The sequence below is a fragment of the Ptychodera flava genome, chromosome 12 (assembly GCF_041260155.1).
Source record: "Ptychodera flava strain L36383 chromosome 12, AS_Pfla_20210202, whole genome shotgun sequence".
Lineage (NCBI taxonomy): Eukaryota > Metazoa > Hemichordata > Enteropneusta > Ptychoderidae > Ptychodera > Ptychodera flava.
Genome location: NC_091939.1, coordinates 17840498 through 17863144, shown reverse-complemented (window position 1 = coordinate 17863144; position 22647 = coordinate 17840498). Strand labels below are relative to the sequence as shown.

The 22647-nt window shown below is 36.2% G+C and overlaps 2 protein-coding genes across 2 annotated transcripts in view; one reads left to right on the top strand and one right to left on the bottom strand.

Annotated features, from left to right (window-relative positions):
• The window catches only part of LOC139146169 (BCAS3 microtubule associated cell migration factor-like), a gene marked incomplete at its 5' end in the record, with an annotated part of 32764 nt that extends 26262 nt beyond the window's left edge, over positions 1–6502 (top strand). The window contains 1 exon segment of the mRNA XM_070717577.1: positions 1855–6502. Coding sequence (XP_070573678.1) covers positions 1855–2021 — 167 coding nt within the window.
• A 6014-nt stretch (positions 6503–12516) lies between these two features.
• LOC139145246 (14-3-3 protein epsilon-like) lies at positions 12517–21489 on the bottom strand. Its single transcript, XM_070716278.1, has 5 exons — positions 20899–21489; positions 16799–16998; positions 15364–15470; positions 14527–14870; positions 12517–13879 (listed from the first exon to the last, which is right to left on the bottom strand). The coding sequence occupies exons 1-5, from the start codon at positions 20960–20962 to the stop codon at positions 13821–13823; spliced, it is 774 nt and encodes a 257-aa protein (XP_070572379.1). The 5' UTR covers positions 20963–21489; the 3' UTR covers positions 12517–13820.
• Between the last annotated feature and the right edge of the window lie 1158 nt (positions 21490–22647).

The window sequence follows — 22647 nt, the reverse complement described above, 5'->3', positions numbered from 1 at the left end:
ATCTCAACCGATTTTATTCAAAGTTGGTACAAGGACATTGACCAATGTCATAGATATGCACGTCAATTTGTTTTGTGATACGATCCAATATGGCTGCTGTGTGGTCATTTTGTTACGATTTTTTCATATACAGAGGCATAACTCAGGCATATCTCAACTGATTTTATTCAAAGTTGGTACAAGGACATTGACCTATGTCATACATATGTACGTCGATTTTTTATGTGATACGATCCAATATGGTTGCTAGGCAGCCATTTTATTACGATGTTTTCATGTACAGAGCCATAACTCAGACATATTTCCACCAGTATCACTCAAAGTTGACATTGACCTGTTTCATACATATGCTCGTCAATTTGTTTCACGTCATGTAGCAGTAACATGTCAATTATTGAAGTTTCGTAAGTAGGCTGATATGTCAAGAAATATGTACTGCATCAAATTCATGAAACTTTATACAGATGTTAACCGATGTTAAGCTCACATTGCTTTAACATTGAAAAAGACATTTATCAGTGTCATTTTAATTAATTTGTAATTGCATAAGTAATGAACTTTCCTAATTAGGGTGATATAGCCACAAATTAATACAACGTCAAATGTGATGAAACTTGATACAGATGTTGATCTCATAGTGTTGTAAATACTGCATCAAACTTTATGAAATATGGTACCAGTGATAATCTGTTAAGTGTTAGAATTGTATGCAAAAATGTTTTGCAACATCCTGTTGATTAATTCCTAGTTGACTCATTTTATGAACTTTAGGATGGTGGCCTACATTGGTTTTATGTTTTCATCACCATGGAACTCATTCTTGGCCATTGAGCGCCATCTGTATCAAAGTATTTTATCACAGACCTAATTAATGAAGAGGACTCTATCCTCTCTGAGGACATGTAATTAAAGTACCCATTATTAACAAGTGGGGACTGTGTCATCAACGATGAATACCCTTGTTTTAATTATGTGTGGTAATGGATGCATGCCAACTGTATCCTTCAATTAATTACTAACGCTAGGATGAGAGTTGCAAGTGTAGGTAAATACCAACTTGCTTTTATTATGTCTACTGCAAAATTGTTCCATCACAGAAACTCAAGGTTAAGACAAATGAAACGACTGAATGGAATTTAAAAATGTGATTTAATTACCCAGTCATGGTGATTAACAAAGCTATCAGCTTAGTAATTGAGTGACATGAGTGTTATTGATTGGGTTTTAGCTGAATGCTTTATTCATAGCTTCACCGTAGATCTGGCTGTAACATCTGATTGTAATATTTGTATCTTTCAAAATTGTGTGTGTGTGCATGTGTGTGTGTGTGTGTGTGTGTTAGGGGAGGTATGTGTGTGTGTAAATAGAACATCATGTCTGAAGATGCTTGAACTTCTCACCAAATATTTAAATTGTAGCTACATGCGTATTCATACTCTGGTCAATTAAAATCAGTATGCATCCACAATTTTATTTGACTACAACATCATTTATGAAATATGCATTACAGTAAATAATGCTTATCACACCACAGTAACCATCATCAAATCTTAATGTTACAAAGTTTATAATGTATAGCAAAATGATGGAAAATAGGCCTTTATAGTTTATGCTATGAGATGGGGCCTAATTTGAAAAAAATTATATATACAAAAATTTGCATAATGATGATCAAGTTTGCTTTCAGCTCAGTATTTCTCTGTACAGGAGAAACATTTTGACCAAATCCGTTTGACTAAAACTTACTCATCCTTTATTTCCAATGGTTTTCAGTCTCATTGTATTGGTGTATCCTTGTAGATTGATTATTCCATTCAGTTCTGATGGAATTTTCCCGTATTGTCATCTTCACAGGGCAGCAAGATGTTCACGAAGACTGCGTCGACCACTACAGCACCAGTAGCAGCAGTGGGTCAGTTGAAAACACTCACCACTACATGGCCACAGCATCACCACCCCACAACATTGAACATGTTTTAGTGTTTCCATCCAACAGCAGTAACTCACCAGAATCCTTTTAATTCATTACCAAAAAAATTATCAAAATAGTAATATATTGACAAAAATTTCAAAAAAGGCAAAGTCTACAAAAAATATGCACAATTTATGTCAATTGTACTAAATGTGAGTGATTGTGAAAAATTTATGCCATTAAAGAATTTTATTGTCTTTCAATTTGAGAGTATATTGGTTCTATGGAAGTACTGTGGTGTATGAACCTTTTATGAAACTTCCACTGTACTCGACAAAAGAAAGGAGTTATCTTTGTCAAATGTATTTAATGTTTTGATGCTACAAGATACCAAAATTTTAACAAATCTTGTAAACTTATTTTATCTGAAATTTGCTATTTTCTCATGTGAGGAGTGAAAGGTGGACGTTGAATTCAGAAGAAATTGCTTCAGGGTTATCTGCAGAGAAAAGTGTGTCAGAAAGCAAAAAAAAACTTACTGAAATGTTTTTTGTTGAATAAGTGTGAACAAGGTGAGAATTTATGTCATTCTTTCAGAAAAATATTTATCAGTGACATTTGTGAGAATTTTCACCCGTTGTGTAGGAAATTTGCGCAGAATGGAAGATGTCTGAAAGTGATTGTTTCTGTGTGACATTTTACATGGAGATTCAAAGTTATCTGTGTAGTGTTTTATGTACGAGTTCCAAATTTCAAAGTTATCAGCTGAAGTAAAAAGTGAGGCAGTGAGGCAGTGATGAGTCGACCGTTGTTTATGTAATATTTTCAGATTCACATATTGTACAGGAGTATATGTCAGAGACACTAGAAGAGCTGGAATGTATATTAGTGTGTGTCTCTGAACCTTGTTAACTGTCAAAGGTTGAAATACTTCCAGTCTGTGACCAGCTTCTATGGATACTTTGTCCGAAATTCAATTGCCAATGAAGTGTATACTGTTTTGTGCATCAGTTCATGACACCTCTGTGTATCTTATTCATGATGCCACAATTGTAACAAATCTGTTACTAAGTCAGAGTTTGATTGAAAGTCCACAAAAAATGTGCAAAAACTACTTATTGATGCGAGACTTCGACAAACGTGCCGTCTGAAAGTGTGCCATAGTGTAGATGTTTTGAAGGACTGTTCAGTACCCAACACTATTTGTAGGGTCTTACGCTCCTGGAAAGTTCTTTACTTTTAAATCCTCCGGGAAAAGTCCTTGAAAACAAAATTGAGTCCTGGAAAGTCTGGGAAAATTGATAATCCACCCACAATATTCAAATATGATCAGATGATCAGTCGTGATATCATAAACATGATCGGTAAAATGGTACATAAAGTGATACATTGTAAAATCATATTTGGAAAATGGTGTTTAAGACCTCAAAAAGTCCTTGAAAATTGCTGAAAGATTAGTGAAAGCCCTGGAATTTTCAGTGACTTTGAGTGTAATGGACCTTGCATTTGCATTGCTTAGACTCCCAGGAGCCAAGGTTTGAAAGTTATCTTGAATTATACTTGTACCATGTTCAGGAAAAATATCTGAATTCTTGCAGGGTTACATATATGATATTTGCCTGCCTGTGTGAGTATATCTCACTGCAAATGCATAGCAATGAAATAGGTGTACCAATCAACAACAGCTTTACAGGTGACGGATAAATCCCCTCGCTTTCTTCAACATCTGAAATCACAGCCCAGCTGTCTACAACTGTCAACAAGTAAACAAAAACAAACAAGAACAAATAACATCCTACTCTATCCCACCACTTAAGGAATCAGGGTCTGTCTGTTTTTTCTCCAATATGCCATTTTAAATTTCATCAGTCTTGGAGAGTCACATGATTAAAAATCATTTGTCTTGTACTAGTCATGATAATAGTGTAGTTTCTATTCAGAAGGTTAAACTTTCATCAGAAGACACACAGTGAGAATGCTATTTTGCAGTGGAAATATATTTGCATGCAGTAATGTATTCATGAAATGTACATTTGTTAGATGCATGACTTGAAAGGGACAAGGTCACTGTATTTTGATGTTTTTCATATAATGATCAAATACAATTTAACAGTTGATTATAAACCTTAATGATAGTATGAGTGTTGAGTGGGCCATTGGACTGCTCTGTACAGACTCGTATTGTATGTGATAACAGTCATTAGCTTACGGTGTATTGTTCTTGAAGATACTAGAAAATTGGTTTTGATCTCTTATTGTCTGCAGAATTGAAGGTTTGTTTAATGAACAGAATTTTCAGCATATTTTAAGTTTCCTGTTTTAATTTTTCAAATAATGCAAATTTCATAAATATCCTGAGATAACCAAGTTTGTGCCCCACACATAGTGTATCAATTCAGTCAAGAGAATATTGGAGTTGGATGAAGTAGAGGTAACCAACACAGTGCAGCCCCTTGACCCCGGTACTGCCACTGCATGTTAAAACCCATTTTTTTCCACAGAGAGCTGTGACCCTGTATCCAAGGACAGGTGTGAAAGGTCAACTTGTTCACAGCTAATGCATGTGTATAGGTCATAGAACACCTTAAAATACAATAGGGTTGTACACAGAGTTAAAAAACATATGCTAGCAAAATAAATGTCAGCTCTCAGCAAGTAGTGCTTGCTTAGTTGTAATGTAGGTTTTATTTGAATTCTTATGTTGAGCAAGCTGATATCATTCTCAACTATTTTCAACATTATTTGAGATCCCTATCTTGACAAACGTATGTCAAATTTGCATGCTGCTCCTCTATTTGGTTGACCTCGTTTTAGCATGGGTCTTTCAAATGAAATTGCTCTCTCAAATTGGTTCATAAAACCACTGGCATGTTAGCCTGTGTTCTGTCTGTAATTTAGGCAGTTCAAGGTTGGCCAGACTAAACCAGTCCTTTCTCTACCACAACATCTTGCATGTACAAATGGGTAGGTTTCACTGTACATGTACCAATGAAATATTAGCATCGAACTAGAGTTTTGAAGAGAAACACAGTTATGAAGTCAAATTTATCAACATTTCTCCACTGGATTTTGTTATTTGTATCCTTTTGGTAGGTGTGTGTAGTCAGAGTAGAGATGTTCAAAAGGCAATATATTGACAAAACTGACAATATGATGACCAAGGTAGTTAAGGTAGTTCATGCCGTGAAAATGAAAGACTTAAACTTTTGTTCAAACTTTCTTCAAGTAAACTTTCAACCATTCTCTTTCAAAATCAAGGACAACAATCAGGGGTCACTGTGCAAGTTTTGGTACTAAAGAAACAAGTTACCCAATATTTGCTTGTGATTCAAAATTGCCGTCGTCCATGTCTTAACTCTGTTGGAGAAAAGTCCAGATTTCCACAAAACTAAGCCAGTGAAAATTTTATTCACCCCATAAACTTCAAAATGAGCCCCCACAAAGGATTAGGCTGAAAGAATAATGTAAAAGTTTGAGTGTCCAAATATCTGCCCTTAAGGCGCATTTCTACTCTATTGGGCTAACTAAAGATACTGTGTGATTTAAGTGACTCTTGCTTGTATTTTATTTCCCACTAACCCTTTCCAGGTCAAGTCCTTCAAAAGCCAGTACAAATATCAAAGTAGCCAGAAAATCACTGTGACATGTACCACAGTGGCGTATACCATCAGATCAATGACATGACCACGCTTCATGTATTTCATTGCAAGACAAATCGGTGAAAATCATGTTTTATGTATGCTTTTGGGGTCTTCAAATAGTCAGTCTGTTTATATATGTTGCAGTATATGAAACATGTAATACTTTATTGATTTTCACCAACTTTTACCCAATAGTGACACATAAACCTGGCAGGAAAATTACATCAGAGCCTTTGAAATCAGTTTATATTACGTCACAGATGGTGATCAACTTCCATGAAATTGAACATTGATTTCTGAATTCCCTGACAGCAAGCAGAAAAAGTGTCAAGTGTGATAGTTGCCTGCCAGTAGAGATGATGGTCTACTGCCATGTATTGAATGATATTTTCACAATAATTCAGTACTGAGTGTTTTATTTTGTAAATTTTTGTACAGACTCCACCAACAATACCTTCAGAGTTATTCCAAGTTCTTTCACCACCATGCACCTATAACTTTTCAAATAACGTCAAAATTCAGCGCAACCTTCATTGTATGAAGGGAATACAGTTCAGTATTACTGGTATGTGCAATTCATTGCAACAGATGACTGCTGGCAAAGCAAGATGTAATTTTTTACCACCAGGAATTGTTATATTATGAGTTCATCTCTTGTGATGACTGAGTTGCAAAAATGAAAAGAAAATTCCTATTATATATATTAGTAACACTGAAGGTTTCAGAGTTGGAAAACAGTGATGTATATATGTTTCAATTTCTTTTCTGATATAATGTAATAATGGGTGATAGTACCTTTATTTTTGTTCGTGTCCCCATGTTCAATTGTCGTAAAATGTTTTAAGATGACAAATTTGTACAAGTTTTTTCTGTCCAATACTTGAAATTCTCATTTAACGTGTACAACATTGCATGTCTTCGACATTTGACAGTTGTTAATATAATTTTTTTATAATTCATGATATGCAAGGGGTACTCACCAAGACTTGGGGATGAGAATGAATTGTTGAATGCATGTCATAATGTGTACTGCAAGCACTGATTATTGCATTTTAAAAACTGAAATACACATATATAGAAATTGTGATATTTGCTAGACTCAAGTATACAACATTAGGGTCAAAGTTCAAATGCAATGATGCAAAGTCATATATTTAAGTGGATATCATTTATTGAAATGTAATGAATTCCCTCCCCCTGAAAAAGGGGGTACTTGAACTGGTCCAAATTATTGATTTCATTGAAAGTGTTGCCATGGTAAATGAAAGGAAAAAAAAAAAAACGAAACAAGTATACTTTTCTGAAGTGCATGAAACTCTGGAAGTGTTTTTCCAAATTTCTTAACTTTGTACTTCCCTTTACGTCTGTATGTGACAATGCTGAGTGCTGAGATGTATCATAGTTGAATTTCACATTATCCATTCAACTCTGATACGTCCCTTGCCTTGTAATGTGTTAATGTCATATCGGTGTTCCAGAGTGGAATATTAAACAAAATTGAAATAAAACAAAGTATGAGTCACCCTGGTTGTTATTATTGCCTGTCAGGAATATTGAAAGATTTGACACACGGAATTTTTCACACAAGTTGCTGCATTTAGTAAAGTTCTGAATGCTAAATTCTTTCTGTGTAGCTGATGTTTGTGCATTTATGGAACAGTTCAGCATTCAGTGCCGTACTCTTGAGTATACCTCTCCAAGGTACATCCGAGCTGTGGGAGACCTGTGGTATTCATTTACATGTATCTGCAAGACCAACAATACAAATTAAACAAATCAGCAAATAAGAACATACACAACAACAACCAGATCACTAGGTTTCCTGTGGGAAGGGTAAATTGCTCGTCACTCTGTGTATGTATTTGCTGTATCTCCACTCATAGTTACTTCATTGAGGTACACTGCTCCAAATTTGACACCTTTGCATTGTATTTGCAAAGAATAAAGTACTACTTAGGCTTGGTACAAGTCTGTGAATCAGAAATAATGTAGTGAATGTGATGTCGTACTCTGGTAGACCAATGGCAACTGTTTTACTGATTGTGGTATAGTGGAACTCTCGCAAGATTCACAGAATTTGTGAATCGGGTAGAAACTTCCTGCATGTGCCAATGCACTACCCAGAATTTTCATATTACAGAAGTGCTGATGCAAACTCAGCAACGACCACATAGGATCATATTGCGGCCATCCCAGTCTAAGACTTTCACATAAAAAGCAACACTATACTGTACAACTTAATGACTTTATTCTACACATATATATCGACTTTAACCAATTTTAAGTATTAATGCCCCTCGACTGCCAGAAAGTCCAACTGAAAATATTGTGAGTTCGGTCATTGGTCAAAATTATTCTAAAGAGAAATCAAGAGAAAATTAACAACAAAAAACTATCATTGCTGATATGCAAAGATTCAATACCAGGCAAGATGATTTAGGAAAATTAATATCATATTTATGGCCAGTTACGCCCTTTGTAATTTGATATGACACTTGTCTTTCTATGGGATAACCATTTAATATCGCCAGTCAATACATTAATGCAATTTATATGCTGTCTTGAATGTACCTGAAAATAGAATTTGAAATTGAGCCAAGAAACCTTTCATTTGTAACTTTATGCAAATAAATCATCTGTCATCACTCTGAAAATACACACTCAGAGAAAACGTTCTCAAATGGTTTGCTTTCTAGTGTGCCTGATTAATAATAACAGGTGTCAGAACCATATAAACAATGTCAAGTTCACTAAACAAATCATAACAAGCACAACCATCATTTCCACATTTTCTATTAAACTGTGATAGAACTTGGGCTAAAATTTTTTAAGTTACCAGTGTGCCGCCATGCTCTGTTCTTTTGAAAAATAATGCAAAAAATGCTTACATAAATTGTTTTTTTTAATACATATTATGTAATAAGGTAAACTTTTAGTATCATTGACTGAGTACAAATTATAGTTAGAAAGATGCTCAATATTAGCGTGTTGACAGTAGTTAAAAACATTTCTTTGTGGTATAGCCATGTGATAGGACCAATGAGTTCCTAGGAACACATGAAATTCAACAGTCAATGTTTCTTGGAAAATTATAGATAAAATACTACTAAACTTGGTAATTTCCTTTCCTACATAAATGTAATCTGAGATTTATTACCTATTTTGAGCAAGCCAAGTCAATGGCCCTAGACTTAAAAACTTCCTTATTTTCGCTCAGGCTGCAGTCAGTTCCTCCACATCTCATAAAGTTGAGAAAGCAGCCAATATAAGAATGTACAAACCTTTGGATGCTCAATATTCTACATAATACGCTGTAGTTTGCTTATAAGGTAGTATGTGCCTCCAAAGTGAAAGACTTAAACGTTTGCTCAAACTTTACTTACAATACGGAATCTTTCAACCATTCTCTTTCAAAATCAACAATAAAAATCGGGGGTCACCGTGCAAATTTTGGTACTAGAGAAACAAATAACCCAAGATTTACTAATATTTAATATTCAAAATGGTTGCCATCCCTGTCTTAACTCTATGGAGAAAAATAAAATTTCGAATTTCAAAAAACTAAGCCTGTGAAAAGTTTTCTTACTCCAAGAGCTTTAAAATGAACCCCCACAAGTGGTATATCAGAAAAGAATTGCAAAAGTTTGAGAGTCTGAATATCTGTCCCCGAGGTGCATTCTACGTTGACTATATCCATTAGATTATCTACATCAGGAGGTCACTAAACTAATTACAATATCATGTAGTTGCATATACAGCTTTTAATCATATCTCTGAGATGAGTTTAACATTTTGGAAAAACCAGGCAAAAACTTAACTGTGTAAAATTTCATGTTCCATACGCTTAAAAGACCACCCGTGCACCATTGTCGGGATGTAGAACACATATTCAAACAGTCGAAATCTGTAACTAGATACTGCTAAATATTCACCACATCATGGCACGTACTCGTCAATTTGAACCCAGGAGGCTGGAGGGTCAAAGTTAATACATCCAAGGTGCTACGTTAAATGTGCAATAATGTTCTTCTCATGTGATACAATGTACAAAGAAAGTGGGGTAAGTATATACAGTTACCCATGATCCTTCAGCTTTTCATGCTTTTGTGACAGGCAGAAAACAAACCGCACACAAAACATTTTGTCCTCCTCTATCAACTATGAATGTAACAGCTGGAAAATGCCAGTGTCAGCAAATTTCCCAGTACATATATCAAAAAAGCTCATCTGTTTCAATTCATTACAAAAATTGTACATTTATGAAATTTGGAATATGGCCAAGGTCAAATGTAATATCTTTCTAGTTATGTAGTACTCAGGAAATCTTGCAGATATTTGAAACTCATGGATACACTATTCTGTAATTTTACCCTCAAGGCCGAGGTGAAAGGTTATCTCAGGTAGCAGAAAAATTGCTGACATCTTTGCCATAAGGTGTTGAAGTAGGCAAGGATCAAAGATATAGCACAAAATAGTAACTTTTGGGGAAAATTTCAGCATAGATTGAACAAATCAGAATAAACTTATTGTGTATAGTATTGATGTCCCGAATAATAAGAATGACGTGTGAGCTCCTCTCTTTCTATGTAAACGGATCGACTGTAAACTGAGACGTGTATGGGCTAGCAGATGGATGGTAACTTTGTTGAACCTACATGGCACCTAACATGGATCTCCAACGACCTGCTGCTCACTTCCTTACAATGTGTTATCAGGGAACCATGCCATGGTTTAACTGTGGAATATTTATGGCCCGCAAGAATTTAGTCAACCTCGCTTTGCGCTGTTTGAGATCTAACAAGATCCCAGCTGGCCTAGGTGCTGTACCGTGTCAAGGTACCCGTGTACCCACAAATCAAGGGGCTGAACTGAACCACATATTTTTTGCCAGTGTCAACATTATACCTCAATAATGTGTAGCTGGAGATGCTATTGTGGTATCTGACAAGTACAACTACCTTTTTAACTATCTGTTTTTGTCTTACACATCTGTACACAAACACACACCTCGGTGGGATCTGTATGCTTTAGTGTCTGTCACAATATTCATCTGGAGGAAATTTTTGGTTATGTTAGCTTACGATGAAGCATAGATTGACCTAATTTCATGCCAAAGTATGAAACACATCCGGTGTAAAATTAAACCACTTGAAAATAAATAGTAACATTTGCTTCAACATGTTACAGTGAATTAAATGTCCTATTTAGTTCACATGGTCCTGTTCCTCTTACAGTATTTGGTACATACCTCTCTTTGTTTTCGATGAACCTAGTCTGGTGCAAATTTTTTTACAGAATACTCATAAGCAAAATACTTCAGTAACATGTAGTCATTGTGCTATGTACAGCCTTTCTAACAGAGGTACTGAGTGCAGCGTGAGTTGAGAATGCTGTAGTGAAATGAAAGTACAATGCTCACTCAGGCCATGGAATAATTCTTTTCACCTCCACGCCCGAACACACAAAGACATAGTGACTTCACATTTAGAAAGTGGCATATGGGTATTCCCAGGATGCTTGTAAATGCAGCAAGATGTTAAAAAACAATATAACAAAGATAATTTTGGCAGTTTCGGGAAACTATAAGACTTATTACAGCTTAATGTGCTGAAATTTGTAATTCTTCTTAAAGGCCCATGAGCTGCAACTCTGCGAAATAAGTCCAACCTCAGGATACCTCCAATTTCCTCAGATATTCATTGCAATCTGCAAATTGAATGCCTCTACATTTGCTTATGGCAGAATAGGCAAGAAATTGAACAGATTTTTATTCATTTTAAATTTCTCGCCATTTTCAAAATCTTGCCATGTTATGTAAAAAATCAGAGAATTTTTGTCATAGTGGAGTGAATCCATTTCCCGTTCTTTCAGTTGGTTGGACCATGTTGTTATTTGTAAAGATTCAAATGTGTCCATGCACCATATTTGGGTGCAGTACCTGTTTCTCACTGAAACCTCGCAGTCACACTCGGTGGATGGTTATACTTGAGTAAATATCTCTGAGTACCGTAATAACATTTCTATGAACTAATTTTAATCTAAATATAAAATCATGAAAATAATGCCAAAAGTTACAGCTCATGCGCCTTTAATATTCCCTGCCAGTAGCATCTTTCCAGTCCCTTCCCTTCATGGGCAGAATTGATACACAGCAACCCTGACATCAAATATGAAATTGAATCAGAACCAGCAGATTAACAAAATAGAATTCTTTCATTGAGCTACTTGGGCAATTCTGAGATTTCTTCCAACATATCACGTTCCAAATGTTTGTACCACTTATCATATCACCAGTTCTGATCTTTCCCAAGAAATCCACATTTTTTCTCTGGTATCATTTTCTTTTCTGTCTTTCCCCACACGCCCTTCTCTGAAAGCCATTGGTAGTTTGTACATTCCACTAGACAGAAAAAAAAACTGAAAGCACTGCTCTTTTCCAGGAAAGTCATGATCATGTTTAGTTTTATTTTCTAGCTGGGAAATCTTTCATGTATTCATACTAGCAAGTTCTGAAACTGACGAATCCATACAGTTGTAGATGTTGGAATTAATGTCAGTATTTTGTTATTACACTGGACTTAATTTAACTGGAATTACTGTTTGTTTACCGTCAAAACATACCAGCAAATCTCGATGTGCATTCAATCGATATACATGCATCTTGTTGAAAATGAAACTTGTGTCCAACTAGTCAAATTTTTCTCAATTTCAAATTGTGTACTTGATTAGCTATTCCAAATTCACTTGGACAACACTCAGGGTCAAATCTACCATAAAATATTCTATTCCATCAACCTCTTCAAAGAAGACCATACCACTCATTTAGCAAGCAACTGAATTCGCGTAACTTTCCTTCACAAATCAAGCATTTTGTTCGGTCACACAGGCAATGTGTGCGGTATCACCCAGAAGGGTGGGGGCCCCATTGTATTCTTTGGCACAAAAAAAGACCACACTACGGAGTTTTCCAACATAAAGACACATTTTAATTATTCATAGAAACTGAAATGTCCATTGCAGATCAGTTATTATTTCCGTGGAGATAGTTTGCACACAATGTATAACCAGTCACAAAGTTACACAATGACAGCAGGCTTTGCAGTTATTGCAGTCATTACAAGACACATATATACTCACAGAAGTGACACAGATGAAGAATTTTTTTTGTCTTTTCTTTTTAAATGACACAAAAAAATGCAGACCACTACAGTTCTGCCTAAACAGCTGGCTAGGTGTAAAACACACAAAAAGGGTCCCGAAAGGTCTTTTTTTGTTTAAAACATAAAATTATTTGTTCATTGCAAAAAATCAATGATGATTAAACAAAAAATAAATTTTTGGCTCAAATTGACTACAACTTCTAGTACTTAAGTAAGCAAGCCAGCTACCAAAGCCAAAAGCATGGAAAACCAAGTAAGAAATGTCAAAGATATGGTTGAACAGCAAGTGTTAACGGACTTAATTTTTTTAAGTACACAGAACTACGTGACTTCTATATAGAGGACTAACAAGAAGAATCAGTTTCACAAATCAAGAAATCTACATTGAACGGCCACAAACAGGAAAAAAAAAAAGTTTCCAGTAATTTTTTAAGATCTCTATTACTTCAAATGTCTTCTTTTTTTTTAGGAAATAATTTGGCTGGCAAATATTCACACAATGGAAAAAATGATACACTGTACAAGCAGATGAAAGAGAGGCAAGAAACTTTACGATGGATATTGTCCCTTCTTAAATGAAAGTCATGTGATGCTGGCAGCTGACCAGCCACCCAACGATACTCCTGTTATGTATTTTTAAAAAATGGAGGAAAACAAAAAGAAAATAAAAAAGCCAACTGACAAAATAATGGGCACATTAACATTTGGTCACAAAACTTTCAAAACAACTTTTTTGAATATTTTTAAAACCATTATTACAATCTGTAGGATGTTTACTGTGAGTTTTTCATGTACTCTGCAATTAAACATTTCTATCATATAATACATTCAACACGAGATAGGATGTATTTTTCATAGATAGCTAAAGAGCACATGAGCACACAGTACTGGTACATTATTAAGAAAAAAAAGGAAATTATCCTATGTCTCTCTCTCTTGTTTTGGTATCTCTACTTGGAACTACATGGCATTGTGATTCCGCTATTTGAGCATAGGGAATGTAGAATCAGTCTCTCTCTTGCCAAATGACCAATTTTTTTGTTTCTTTGATGAACAATGAGAAAAATACTACAGTATTGAGTGAGAAAAGTAACTATGTATTTCCTTTTAAGGTGCATCTTCTCCCTCACAGTCTTGGATGTCTTCTTGACCCTTCTGATCTTCACCTGTGAAATGCAAAATCAACGAGAGCAGGATACTTTTTTAGCTCAGTCAGTGCCTAAGTTCAATGACCTGTCAATGGATGCCTGCTATTTACGCAGCATGGGTCTGTCCTTCAGACCGGGTGAAACGCTATCAGTTTGACCCCGGGGCATCTTTCTGACCTCACTTGGCCTGGCAGATTTACTTAGGTCAAATATCCGCAAAAAGAAAACCAAACCTGACTTTTTCTTTTCCGTTATTTTCAAGACTGGCCTTGTGAAACATTTAATGCAACCACTGCTGTACATAAACTAAACATGATTTTAATGTTTTTGTATTTGCATATCCTTTTGTAATTGGTCACAGGCATAGGAGTATTGTTGTTAAAAACTCAGATGACACATAGCCTCGAGTCCCTTGGGCAAATCTGTATAAAGGTTATCAACATTGTTAACTTCCTGTCAATTCACCCTGAATTCTTCCCTTTAGCATAGTTATTCAAATTTTCTTCTGATCGTAGTTTGAAGGAGAAATCTGAACTATTGGTAAACATGGCCAAAGTGATCTGTCTTATTTTCACGGCAATACAAAATTTGAGGGATTTTGGTCTGAGCCAGCAGTCTAAGATTTCAAGAAATCACGCTGACATTAATTAGGAATTTTCACAAACCTTCTCCTTGTATGTCTGATGTCCAAAGGGTTAGGTTGTCTCTTAGTAACTGCATGATAAGTGTTGAATCTTTGTAACTTTCTTCACTAAGAGTATCAAGCTCGGCAATGGCCTCGTCAAACGCAGCCTTTGCAAGACGACATGCCCGGTCGGGTGAATTCAAAATCTCGTAGTAGAAGACTGAGAAGTTGAGCGCTAGGCCGAGACGTATTGGATTCGTTGATGCTAATTCTTGCACTGCTGTGTCACTGGCTGCCTTGTACGCTACCAAACTATTTTCTGCGGCTTCTTTCCTATCGTTAGCGGTGCAAAACTCTGCCATGTAACGGTGATAGTCACCCTTCCTGGGAGGTGTTTGAAGAAACAGAAAAAACTATTGTCAAACGGCAACATTATTTCACACTTTACGCTAATCGCAATCCTGCAGGACAGTATCACTTCCCCATGTGCTGAGTCAGTAAAGAGCAGTACTGAGCCAAATCTATATGTACTATGTTTGTAGCAGGTTTGGTCAGTAAAAATAACCATGTACAGTATATGAGTATTCACAGGCTTTACAATATTCAAGGTTTTATTAGCTGCATCATACATGTATGGGACATAATGCTTTGGCAGGATAAGGGTCAAACCACAGTAACACAGTTATGCTCTTTCACTTTGAGAAATGCTTGGTGTGAATAAAAAAAGCTTGATAATCCACATAGCTTGCTAAATAATGTAGAAACAGCTAGCATACTTTCTCACTCATCTTACTGCCACAGCATGACAGAATAATGTTGTAGTTGTGTCAAACTAGCATATTACTAATGCATGCAGCATAACAGTATAAGGACTTACATTTTGTAATAGAAGACTTTGGACTCGCCCGGTGCCGATACTGGTATTAAATGTTTGTCCAACAAGTCTAAAATGTCATTACAAATGTCTCTCAGTTCTTTCTCAACCTGTAAGAAATGTCAAAGTGGATATACCGGTTATCAAAAGCTAACGGCTTGATAAGCTAATCAAATTAGAAATGCCCATTCACTTATGGCAATGGGAAACCACATAACACATGCTACTTTGAAACAAATTTGTTCAAACAGATTTTAACAAGCTTTGGATTCATGGGCTTATTACAAGGGTATACCCAGTGTGCTGGAAATGCATGGTTTGTAGAAATAATATTGGTTTGGCCTTATATAATGTTGTACCATTTTCTTGCCATTTAGAAAATTCAGAACCTACTCCCAGTCTTCAGCATCTGTCACGCAATACGACCTTTTTATAAAGTTACTATAGCTACCATCCAATAATATTGAAATTGTATTCTTTAAGAATCTTTGCTTTTGATAAGTGTTTAATTTTGATTGATCAAGTATGTGTCACTGTCGACCAGTAATCCACTGCTAGCTAATGAATATGCATGAGGGATGATATCCTACAAATTACACCAGAGGAGCACCTCTAAAATCAATTTCATGAACCAATTACAAGTCTACAACAAAGGTCACTGGAGTAGTAAGTTGCCCTTTACAAATATCATAAACTGTCAACAGTTGTAGTTAAATAGTCAGGAAGACGCACCATGGCAGTCAGCCAACAGCTCTATTGTTCACTTTCCTATCAAATCAACTAAACCACAAACAGACCTGCCCCTTGTTAGACCACAAGCTCGGTGATTTTGCTTTCAGTTTCATCCAGTCTTGTGAACAGAATGAGATCACACTGTTGTGGGCCCCGCATGCAAGTAGACACCCACAAGTTTTGTAATTGCAGAACAATGCTTTGCTGAAAAAGTGCTAATTTAGTTGTAGTATCAGACTGCTTTTTGTACAAATGTTCCTTTATCAGGTTGTGACCCAATTTTCTCTCAATATCACAATGCATGATCTGTCCTGCCCTGAAGCATTCAAACGTCTGATGCAAGCAAACTTAATCTTGGTTTATATCTCTTTAAAGGGTTACAGATGTCTTCTGTTCTTTCATGAAAATATCTAATCTTGCGGATAACAGATGACTAGATATTATTCTTGGATTAAAACTTGTGTAGCAATGACATAATTACCACTGATATGCCGCTATGCAAACAGCCTTGATATGTGACCTTTGATAGCCACTTGATTAGCCAATGAATTCACAGGTCTATGACTATCACTGTGATCACTATTTCCAAATACAAAATTTACGAGATTGTTTTGCCTCATCTGTTGACAATAAAGGGTATATGTGTTTGCATGTGTCAGGATTTTGAAATTTCAAAAGACACTGGATGTCAAAATACACCTATTACCTGTATTCTGTAACCCCGGATCATCTCAAGTTTCTCTTCAGAACCCTTGGTTTCCTCTTTCTGTTCAATACTGCTGATGATCCTCCAAGACGCGCGACGTGCTCCTATGACATTTTTGTAAGCGACCGATAGAAGGTTTCTTTCCTCTACTGACAAGTCGACATCCATTTCCCCAACCTTTTTCATATTTTCAACCATTTCTGTGAGGAACATAAAAGGGGTGTCAACACATGAGGGTTAAGAAATGTGCAAAATGATATGCATCTGAGATACAGTATGGGGTGATTTTTTCTCTTAATATCCTCGATATCAATCCTGACTGTCCTCAAGGCCATTATGACAGGGATGTGATGAGTATCATCAACTCTCTATGAACAGTTGAATCTTACACTGGATATGGGTCAGATTACCACACGGGGTTGTTGTGGCACGGTTCGCTGCATATCATTATCCATTCCTACGTTGCGAAACAATGTAGTCATTCAAAATATACCTAATAACATAAGCTCCTGTGGTCAGAAACCTGCGACAGAGCGATGGCTTCAAATCAGACACACTAGTGACTTTTCTCCATTCAAAAGCAGCAAGCTTATTTGACATATACTAGACCTATCTCTGGATAAATTAGCATTTTTAATGAGAAGCACGGCTGCTTTTGGAAAAACTGTACTCTAGTTCCTGCCCAGCAACAGAGCATAACACTCCTTTGACAAACACAGCAAATAATGACAAAGTTCTTGCAGGATTATCTCTACTGTTCACTTTAGGAGCGTGCCTCAGTTAGAAGTGAATTATGTCATAGTTGTAAAAAAAAAACTAAACTTCACCATAACGACACAGAATTAACTTTGCCTCCCTGCAAATGAACAAAATATTGGCTGAAATACTGTGTGAAGCCATTTTTGTTGGCTCTTCCTATACCTCAAGACAGACTTTCATGTCATCTTTAGTGGGAGAAACTGGCTGATGTCAAATTTTATATTTTCCGGCTGCTATATGTGCAAATACAGAAACAGAACAACTGTACAATATACATATACAATAAATAGTTAGGACAAACTCCAAAATAAACTCTAAGTCAACAAGAGCTCTTTGTAATGACTATAGAATTTTTCTTCTTTTGACTAACCCTACACCAAATAGTTATCTGTACATTCAAGTCTGTTCACTTTAACACAAGACAAAGGAACTACTGTTGTAAGTTTCGCTACGTAATGATTGTATTAATTTGTAGATGTACTTGAATTAATAGTTTTGCCACTTGCAGCAATGTGCCGACGTCGTGATAAATAATGGAAAGGTTCTTTACCACAGAACCTTTACATGAAACTCATGACAATGGGGCAAACATCTGTCCAAGGAACATTTGTTCAGTCACTGCAAAACCTTTGTGAATTCAAATGTGACACTCTCAGTGGAACAGACGGTGTACAGCTGTGCATCGGAAGCATGTCCTTGCAAGTCAAAACAAATTTATCACTAATCTGAATTCAGAAGTCATTTCTCATGCTACAGTAGTGCCCCTAAAAAAATTTAGAACGAAAGATATTCCAAAACTCCAAAATTTCAAAGCACAGGAGAGAAAGTACATGAAACCTTTCAAACAAGAACAATGTACCATTGTTAAGCTTCTAGACACTTTATGCTAACATTTGGCTCTGTCAATTGTTGCCCTCTGAAAATAACTGTCCTAGATAAAGGGAAACAAACCATGTTTAAAATCTGTCCTTTTTGTGGGGATGTTAATGAAATGGATAATAATGGTGTCTTTTTTCTCGTGTACAACGCGTTATGTGCTGCATTACGAGGACAAATATGACAACCAGACAAAGCAATGTTTCTTAATTGTTCACAATTTTAAGTACCATTTCCATTCTCCACCCTATCTTAATAGATGCTCATCAAAGCATGCCGAATGGATTAAATACAGGAAATACATCATGTATATAAGTGTGGTATTTATAGGATGTTCATAACATGATTCAACTTCCACAAGCATATTTTACAGGCTACATAATTGCTCTGACTGTGGAGCAACCAAATGATAAACTTCTTATCTGAAATTAAAACTGCTGGAATTACATAAAACCTGAATTTTACAGTCGTGCTTTCCCCATAATTTTGGCTCCTACTTTGTAATCAGTGACTTGTGACAAACCTTCAAACAACCTTGGTATGAGTTTTCCCTATTACTTCTCTCTTATTTAAACTTGACAAGCTAATTCCTATAGACTATTTGTGTGTTGGGCTTCCAAGATTCTGAAATTTATCAAATAGATGAATGAAATGCATTAACATATTCCAAATCTGATGGAAAGCGACAATTATTATTTTTTATTTACAAGAGAAAGAAATATGAGCTAATAATTCTCCTTTAGAGCATATGGTATAATAATATACGCTGATGAGAAATTTTTCTCTTTCAAAAAGGTTCACTCGCCCTTGAGAGTGATTTTTGTCGAGTGAATCTTGTACACCTTTGTTTTTTTATCTAGTCAATTTGAAGGTGTTGAGCATTGAGCGAGTGGAAACATGGCCAGTTGATATAAAAATCTGCCAAAAACGAGTGTTTTTGTTTGAAGGTGCAGGTCTCCTCTGAAACATTTCCTATTTAAGAGAAAAATGACAATTTTCAAGGAATTAAAGGTCTGGAACCGTAATTTTGACCCACCCAAAACTTCTGGCTACACACAGTACTATATATAATGTACAAAATATCATGAAAACCCATGAAAGAAAATTGAGTAAGTAGATCTCATAGAAAGTTAAACCGCATGATGCATCTCAGATACTCTTCCTGGGAAGAAACTTGACATTACAATGACAATCTGATAAGGAACAGAGTTCATAGCCAGGCCAAGGATGACCTTTTCACCCAGACAGCAGTTCATTCATTACCACTGGCGAGTTGGAAAATAATGCATAATCTTACAATTTCCTGTATTTGATCCAGTGCACAGGAACAATTGTAGGTTTTTTATAATATGTGTGATTTCAATGCTGCCAGCTGAATCTCGCTTGAGTACAAAAACATATTTCACGATCAATTGCTGATAGTTTCAATTTCCCCCTGTACTGTAATTATAAAATTCATAGATCTCAAAATTTGAACACCATAGAGACTACAAACAAAATGGCAAAACACCTAAAATCAGCTGGCTCATAGCACTGTACTGACACCACCAAATGTATACCATGTAGTAAACTTCAGGACCACAGAACATGATTTTATTGGCCATGACCCGAGGTTATCGACGAAGCGACCAAAGGAAAGCGACCAGCACACGCACTTCTGGGGTTAAAATTTGACTGCTTACAAAAATGTGAAAAAAAAACCTGAATAGTCTTTATGTCACTCGATGACGCATCGATTTTTAGGGACCACCGCCCTGGCTTGTTTTCTGTCTGTTTTGCTAGCAAATGACAATTCATTTTTCGCCTCTACCGCAAACAAGTGACTTTCTTCCACTTAATTTTCACAAGTGACACTAGTATGTACGCTCAGTTTCGAAAGGCATCAGAAAATAGGAACGTTAGGACATTTCTTTACGAAAACGACTGAAACTAGTTCAAGCTACTTGACTGTCATTCCGTTCGACACGGTTACAATTTTTTGAATATATTTGCATTCAGAGGCGTTATTTGATAAAACATTTTACGCATTCCTTTAAAATACGTACCACTTAAACTGTAAACGAATAAAATCCTGGACAACACTGTCGTTTTATCCTCATGAGAGGGCTGACAGAGAGCTTGTCATTTCCTGGTATTTAGCAATGCACGGGCATTGAAGTGATTCATATTCAAATTCAACATGGCGACCGAAATTGTCCTGCAACTCACCTTAGTCGATTTCATTTAACGATAATACGAACATGTCGCTGATCGGTAACGTACAAAATTTACAAATTGGCCACAATTATACAAAGGAAAATTTTATTGACAATGTAAGCATTTACACTGACAAGCAAAGCGTCATTTGAGGATATGTTCAGTGTTTTGACCTATTTCCAATATACAGCTTCAGCTCGCCGGGGAGCTATGTACAGTACCAGGCACTCATCACGAAGTCTACATAATTACAATAAATGACAACATACCGTCATATCTCTCAGCTTGTTCAGCCAATTTGGCCTGGTAAACACAGTCATCTCTATCTGACATGGTGGATGGTGGATTTTACTCCCCGATTTCGATGGATTTTATCAATACCTATGTCGAGTACACCTTGGATCAAAACAAGATGGCCGCGCCCGCCAACATGAAAGTAGTTCGGGACACCAGGGTTGTGATATACGTGCGCTAGGTATGACGAACAGGAAGTCTGGGGAAAACCCTGGAGACACTTTTCCATTGTTTCCCCAAAAAATCCCATTTTCGTCCATTTTACTACGCCTTAGAATGAAAATGATGACACTATGAGTTGAAGTATTCTGTTTCTTCTTGACTATTAGTCCATATCCATCGTTGCGCAGATCTTAAATTTCGAAGTTTCGATTGTGATTTTTCACTCGAATGGTACGTTCTCGAATGGCGCATCAGCAAACATTCGCATTCTGCATTCCTGAAATATTAAGTGTTATTTCATAATTGAAGTAAAAATCAGTAAATTTGTTGGCAATCATCAAAATCTTGGGTCCAATCCTGGGAAACCACCACTGCTCCGATAACGAAAGTTTTCGGAACTATTTGCGCGGAGGAATATACAATCTTACTGTATGTCCTTCGACCCTTGCTGTTGACGTAGGCCCTGACAGAACCTATTTCCATGGTTACAGTGCTGAGATCGGGAATGATAGTGAATGGGAAAATATCTCAAAGCAAAACACACGAAAAAAATTCTCCAAAATGTACCACTTCACCATGCAAGATACCATGTGAATAATCTCCCACAGTCTATTTCCACAATGCACATGCAAAGACATTTTGAGCAAATCCATTGCTCGACCCCGGCCTCGACCCTCCTCAGAAGGGTTAAAATTCAGCATTATACACTCCCTTAAATTCAGAAATTAGTTTTTGGATGTAAAACCTTCCATAAACAACAACCATACTACTAAATCAAGTCTGTTCTGTGTAAATAAAGACTCACTTGCAACAACAACAACATCATCATCATCATCATCATCATCAACGGGTTAATAAGCTCTGAGATGACAATGCTCAGTGCCCACACCTTGTGCATTCCTAACTCCAACAAAGTAGCTATTGCTACAGGTAAATAGTTTGTTGAGAGTGCTGCAAGACATAGAGCAAATTTTTTTTTGATTTTTAAGTTGAAAACGTTGATGAAAGCCTACAAAATTGAGAAAAAACGCTTAGGGCTGTTCACGGTTACAGGTTTGTAAACAAATATATCTGTACGCATGTGACATCTGACTCTACTGCTGGAAATGCGGACAAATTTTGTCAATGCTGTATGTGTGGCTGTCTTTGCAGTTTGCACTGTGAGTCGTGAATATGTCTTCACACCGTTACACGAGCAGTTGCCTACTAAGATGTATTTTCTTCATTCTTGCAGGTGTAATTTTCAAGAGTGCTAGTCTAAAAATGCAGACAACTATTTAATGAGAGAATAATATCGTCAATTGTGAACAGCCCTATTGTGTTTGTGGACAATCTTCTGGAGGTCATTTACATAATAGCATAAATTTATGCATAAGATTTATATGTATATACTGCCACATAGTTTTGTCGACAGACTCTGAGTGTCATTATGTTTTTGTTGATTGGATTAATGTTAGACAACATGTTGAAAGATTTTGCGACCATGCTGATCCCAAATGTTGGTTTGTTGCCATACATGTATATCTCAAAGCAAGACATGAAAAAAAAATTGAGATTCTCTC

Excerpts from the sequence above, each read along its gene's own strand:
- LOC139145246 (XM_070716278.1), bottom strand. The coding sequence starts at position 20,962 with ATGTCAGATAGAGATGACTGTGTTTACCAGGCCAAATTGGCTGAACAA. Across the intron at positions 16,999-20,898 it reads ACAAGCTGAGAGATATGACG|AAATGGTTGAAAATATGAAA; the intron begins GTATGTTGTCAT and ends TGTTCCTCACAG. Across the intron at positions 13,880-14,526 it reads ATCAGACATACAAGGAGAAG|GTGAAGATCAGAAGGGTCAA; the intron begins GTTTGTGAAAAT and ends TGCATTTCACAG.